This window comes from Triticum aestivum, chromosome 2B (genome assembly GCF_018294505.1).
Source record: "Triticum aestivum cultivar Chinese Spring chromosome 2B, IWGSC CS RefSeq v2.1, whole genome shotgun sequence".
Lineage (NCBI taxonomy): Eukaryota > Viridiplantae > Streptophyta > Magnoliopsida > Poales > Poaceae > Triticum > Triticum aestivum.
This window is the reverse complement of record NC_057798.1, coordinates 640,305,763-640,311,612: the sequence shown is the minus strand read 5'-3', so window position 1 is coordinate 640,311,612 and position 5,850 is coordinate 640,305,763. Positions and strand designations below refer to the sequence as shown.

General features: G+C 41.4%; 1 protein-coding gene across 18 annotated transcripts; it reads right to left on the bottom strand.

The window, feature by feature from the left end:
- Positions 1-2,708: 2,708 nt before the first annotated feature.
- On the bottom strand, positions 2,709-5,408 carry LOC123046444 (uncharacterized). 18 transcript variants are annotated; one of them, XR_006422319.1, is made up of 6 exons: positions 4,952-5,399; positions 4,798-4,878; positions 4,338-4,693; positions 3,906-4,103; positions 3,491-3,543; positions 2,709-3,072 (listed from the first exon to the last, which is right to left on the bottom strand). XR_006422319.1 is itself a non-coding variant. In XM_044469816.1 (5 exons), exons 1-5 carry the CDS (start codon positions 5,230-5,232, stop codon positions 4,049-4,051), a joined length of 657 nt encoding a protein of 218 aa, XP_044325751.1. In that variant the 5' UTR covers positions 5,233-5,408; the 3' UTR covers positions 2,709-4,048. The 18 variants fall into 18 exon arrangements, 5 of the variants coding, with proteins under 5 accessions (XP_044325751.1, XP_044325750.1, XP_044325749.1 ...); XR_006422325.1 differs by having other exon boundaries at positions 2,709-4,103; positions 4,338-4,433; positions 4,609-4,688; positions 4,798-4,875; positions 4,952-5,405; XR_006422324.1 differs by having other exon boundaries at positions 2,709-4,103; positions 4,338-4,433; positions 4,609-4,693; positions 4,798-4,875; positions 4,952-5,403.
- Positions 5,409-5,850: the final 442 nt, after the last annotated feature.

Below are 5,850 nucleotides of genomic sequence, written 5' to 3'. Positions count from 1 at the left end.
TCCTTCTATAAAGCAGACCAATTCAAACGACAAAAAAACTAATGAAAATGGCCAGAAAAAACACAATAGACGTTGAACAAAAAAAAGGGCCTAATAGAAACATGCCGACAAACTAGCCAACATGACCACGCGTGGCGTATGCGGCAAAAATGAAGCGGGGTCAAGTTTGCACAAAGATTACAACAAATAGATCGGACGAACCACAACTTAGATAAGACATTGTTAGAATCTCATCTAAATAAGATTTAGCAAATCCGATTTGAGATGTATTAAAATACTTTTTTAAATGTTCATTATTTTTTAATTATTTTTTCAAAAATTCAAATAAGTGCTCAAATTAAAAATCATGAATTTTAATAAGTGTTTTGCACACTTCAAAAAGTGTTCATGTATTAAAAATATCATGAATCTAAAATGGAAACGTCAAAAATGAAAAGGAGAAGAACAAAAAAAAACATGCGCATTCACTCCACTGGAATAAATAAACAAGAAAATACCCATACTATTCTGACAAAATTTAATCACTGGATTCATTCTATTTAAACTTTTGTGTATAGAAAATCAAAACAAAAAAGAAAACATTGAGAGAATGAAAAACACACAGGCAACCCAGCCAACAAAAATGCACAGACAAAAATGCAAAAACAAAATTGTTATTGGGTCTGGCCCAAGAAAAACAACGTAACACACAAGATCGAGAAATGAAAGCAGTGGATAACAGCATGAGCGACAACTCAGAAAAATAAACGAGCGATGTTGCACCAATCTTACAATAAGTTTGATCCTACAGCGGTGGACTTAGATGTGACATAGTTAAATCTCATCTAGATGAGATTTATCAAATCCGTTTCCACTAAGCGGGGAAGTGAAATGCATACAATACAACAAGTAGCAAATGAAAACATACATGCCTCATTTGGTTTGGAGAAATTTTGTAGATAGGATTTCTATAGAAAAAAAATCTTCTAGAGTCGTTTGGTTTGTAGGAATAGAATCCTATTCCTATGGGAGGATCTATCTTCTATATTTCATAGAAAAATAAATATTAACCTAGATTCAGTGAAAACAATTATATGATGTGAACCAAAGAACATCTCTCTTTCTATTCATATTTATAGAATTTGAGATACATGACATCTCAACTCTTACAAGTTTTATGTTCCTATGATATAATATTCACAACCTGTCAAGCTATGAACCAAGAGGGCTTGACGGCAACACTGTTTGTACTCGAAAGCCACCGCGTGCCTAAAATCTGGACTAGTAGCAAAATTGTGAATATTAAAAGCGACCTCGGCAACACTGTAAGTTTTTTTAATTATTAGAAACTTACATGATTGGTGTGTGCTGTAGAAAAACAAAAGAAAAATAAGGTGCATGACGGCGGGCGTAAGGCAGGTTGAGCGGGTGTCGCGGGAGATTTTTCAAAGCTGCACATGGTTGGAGAACGGGAGTGCCAAGACTGACTGCTCCTTGAAGCCAAACATGATGAAGATGTTTCTGAAGGTCTCTCTTCTCCTCTCGCTTTATCTTTTGGGCCTGTAATAATAATACCAGAGTTTGGGTTTTCGGGTTTGCCCTGGCGTCTATGTTAGGTGTAGGCTGTTTGATTTGAACTGCTGGGAGGGAGGGAGGGAGGGATGGCTTCTACCCTCACAATAGTGTTGTCGAATGTTTTATATTAGTAGTAAGACTGCTGTGCGTGGCTTGTAGTTCCGAAGACATTGTGGTTTCTTTTAAACTAGATGACCCGTTGCGCCGATGGCGCAAGGGGCGAGAGTAAGGCAAGTACTGAAAGAGCGAACATAAATATATTTAGGTGCAGATTGGAACACATGGATTATTCATGACACATAGTGTTCTAAGAAGCTTACGATAGAATATTTACAATGCTATTAGAAAGGAAGGTAGATAGGGAGATATAGATCTCATAGGCGTTTTGAAGTGATGAACTTTCGTCAGTGTGATTGGTGGATCATCGGCGCTGAAAACTTGTTCAGGCAATTGTTCATAGTGGTTGTGGTTGAATGTTTTCATTGTTCACAGCAGAAATTCCTTCAACATCATCATCCAGGCAGGAAATAGCATACGACAATTTAGGGGCTCAGGCCAACGCTACATCTACAGTTTATTTGCAAAGGAAAAAGAAACTGAATGTGTCTTGAATAAAGCATAAGTATTCACATACGTACTAACAAAGCACGGTCACTTTGTGGCATCAGAACCATTCGATCAAATCTTGTACAGATAATAGACGATCGATACCGACAAAACAGGCAATGAGAAGTGATTTACCTGGGCTCTGTATCCATAGAATCACACTAAGAACTATCCATCAAAGTTCTAGCCTCTGGAAAACCAGAACTCTTATACTGCCAGGACAATTAGAGACGAACCAATAGAACTATGTACAAACCAAAAATGGATTAACACCGTGTTACAAAAGTATATCAAAAGTATTTCCCAATTTCACATTTTACGCCATTTTATATAGAACATCACCTGAGGCACTGAAAATGAGCTGCATAATGGCAGCCATCTAATCCAACATCATGTAACTAAATCCATTGGAAAACAAACTGTACAAACCATTTACAGTAGTAGGCCAGCAGGCGATAGATATTTACAATGTGGTTTTAAGGGTAGAATTAAGCACCGTCTTGTGTCTTACTACTCCTTAATTCAATGGCAACACCAAAAGGACCAAGGAAATAAATAAATGAATTAATCAAGCACATGTATCTGAATCCCGACATATACATATAGGTACATAACCCTCAACAGCGACCAGATTGAGAATCGAAGGGGAAACTATAAGAAAAAAAACATAACATCTACCTACTACAATGGGAAATCATAAAACAATTGACTATCATTGTGGACCAACCGATGAGTCCAATAAAAATGGTGTTCCAGGGAACAATTAAAGTGAGAACTCATTAGCTATTCCAAAAAAACTACACACTATTTTAGTCATGTAATCAAAAAAGCAAAATAAGCCCCACAACTTCACCACCTCTAAATATGTCTCGACAATGGTCTTCTCTGTTACAACCCGAGGTGAAATTTGAACTGCAATCCAAAAGCACAAGCCTGAGTAAGATAACTTACGCTTTCACAAATTTTCAGTGAATGCACTATCCTATCTACTATAAATGATTATACACACACTTTGAATCTTTTACCAAAAAGGACGAAAAACCAATATGACTGAAAACCGTATCTTTTATATTTAGGGAAACTAATCGCAAGAGGTAAGTGCAAGATACAAAATACATGGACAATCATATTTCTCTCATCCAAGACATGCATATTTCTATGCCTCTATCAGTACACAGGAGGCGAGACATCAACAAAAGGAAAGACCATTTGTGAGGTGAAAATAGTAGTCATAGCGGAAAACGAATGATCTCCACATTTGATCTGAACCAGGGAGAGAAGAGGATTCATGTATTTAATATAGGTTCTCAAGTGTGAGGCGAAACCTCACCAATCTATTTCAGATTCTACAACATGAATGCATAATTTCTTGGATCCCATGACCTGAATGAGGTAATGCAAAGAATCTTAGCACAAAATTTTTATTTGAAAATATAAATTCAAGGCCAGCAAGGCAGAACAGAACTTAAATTAGAAGCAATGGAGAATAAGAATAAGCTCCTGCAGAATATAAATCAAATTAAGTTTCATGATGGTGGAAAGAGAGCAAGCCATATATAAGGAAGCTACAAAATGTTGATCTTGGACAACATGGCATCAGGGACACACTTGTAAAGACAAAAGCAATAGAAAGACGGTTGTGCTTTAATTTCAGGGTAAGATGGACCATGGCCTGGTGATAAAGAACAATTGGATTCACAATTAAAATAATGATCTCATGCAGCAACAAGTTCAGTTATACATACATCTATATAACTGGCGTAGTTGCAGGGTTTTTTTTTGGGGGGGGGGGGGGGGGGGTCTTTTCCACTTCCTGAACCTCCAGCTGCTGATTTTTTTTTTTTGAACCATCAGTTGCTCAATGCAGCACCAATGCTTGTATTCTTCCTCAAGCATGCCAATCACCTGGCACCTCAGTTTGGCCACTTCTTGAGTGAGATCTTCTGCATCATATGTATAGTGCAAATGCAGTACTTTCAGAATTTAGGTAAATCATGTTCTAAATAGACAACTAAAATAACTCAAATTTATACTCATTTTCAGAATGGAATATTCCCGAATGGATCTAGTTGTTGCTGGTCAGGAGAGGGCACTTTTCTTATTTCCAATGACTGTGCTAGGTACGGTGTTGAATAACTTATTGAAACAGATAAGCCAAATAAGAACTGCAAGCCCACCTCTTGGGAGTAACATGCAGCGAGGCATCCAATCTGTATTCAAAAATAAGCCAACAACAAAGTATTTGACAGCAAAAGAGCAAACTGTTCACCAGGCTGTAACAAGCAAGATCACATTTCAAAATAGTGAACTGATAACAAGTGAATGAATATCACTTCATTATTCCTGTGCTAATTGAAGCAAAAAAATTGGCAGAACTATACCAGAAGAAAATAATAATACAAAGTTTGGTGAAATCAAAGGAAGTAAAATCCAGTGGAATAGCAGTACTTTCTCTTGCTTGTCCCTTCCTGCTGGCACACAAACAGGGTCCAATCACACAACCCAACCTCATGTAGTTTGTCGAGGCACTGTTCTGCGTCCATTGCATTCAAGGTATGGACATATGGTCACAAATTCAAAGTGAGAGTGGGGAGGCAAGGAAGTTGAGAGGGGAAGACACAATGCAGAAACTGGTACCTGCACAGTAGCACATCATCCCAACATAGCGGCGGGGTCAGATGTGTGGGGCACGGAGCAGGGAGGTGGCTAGCGTGCCTACTAAGATGGGGACAACAAAACAAGTTAGAACAGGTGAGAGGCAAGGGAAGGGAAGAGGGAGGAGGATCCATACCTTAGCACGCGAGGACGGCGCCGATGGCACGACGGACTGCTCGTCCTGGGAAAGCCGGGGACACCGCCGCGGCGCAGCATGCCCAGGTCCATCCGCCGGACCATCGCTCGGGGAGGGAGTGCGTGAGCCGCTGCCACCCATCTCCCTGGGCTCCATTTCCTTCCCCATCCGGCGGCGCCCCACGGACTCGCCCCTGTTCGGCTGGAGAAGAACGGGATGAAGCAGACGGCTGCAGATCGAATCCAACGCCGCCGCCGTCGTCGGGAAGCTCGCCTCCGCATCCGGGGCGGACGGATGCGCGCGGGGGGCGGGGAGGGGGGGAGGCGGCTGAGGTGGGAGGAGGAGGAGGAGGAGGCTAGGGTTCTTGAGGTGGGAGAAGGGGGAGGGGGAGGCAATTCAGGTGGGACGCGGGCTCGTTTACCCTTTTTCCCTTCGCTCGCTCGCTGTGGCGCGCGCGAACTGTTTATGGACGCAAAAAAGAGACGTGGCCACAGCCGCTAGTAGGGCGAGTGGCTTCATCTTTTACTATGTAAATGGACGCAAAAAAGAGACGTGGCCACAGCCGCTAGTAGGGCGAGTGGCTTCATCTTTTACTATGTAAATGTAAATGAAATCGAAGAAAAAGCTCTCTTTGTCAAAAGAAAAAGTAGCAGAGTTTTTCCGGAGAGGGCTTGCACCGCATGTGATTGTGACTTTTCTTAGAGCAACTTCAATGGGGCGACCCATTTTGTCCGTCCGCATCCGTTTGGGTCGGCGCGGACAAAAGTGGCGGCCCAACGTGCTGACCCAAACTCAAATCGTGTCCGCCTGGCGTCCGCGTCGACCCATTTTCGGTCTAAAATTGCGTCTGAAATGTGTCGGCGCGGACGCGAAAGCGTCCGTGCCGCGCGTCTCCTCGC

Bases quoted from the DNA above. Each gene is read 5' to 3' on its own strand.
- LOC123046444 (XM_044469814.1), bottom strand. From the start codon at position 5,232: ATGCGGAGGCGAGCTTCCCGACGACGGCGGCGGCGTTGGATTCGATCT. The intron at 4,879-4,951 runs GTATGGATCCTC...TCCCCATCTTAG, and splicing joins CGCCGTCCTCGCGTGCTAAG to TAGGCACGCTAGCCACCTCC. The intron at 4,434-4,541 runs GTATAGTTCTGC...TGCTTGTTACAG, and splicing joins TGTATTATTATTTTCTTCTG to CCTGGTGAACAGTTTGCTCT.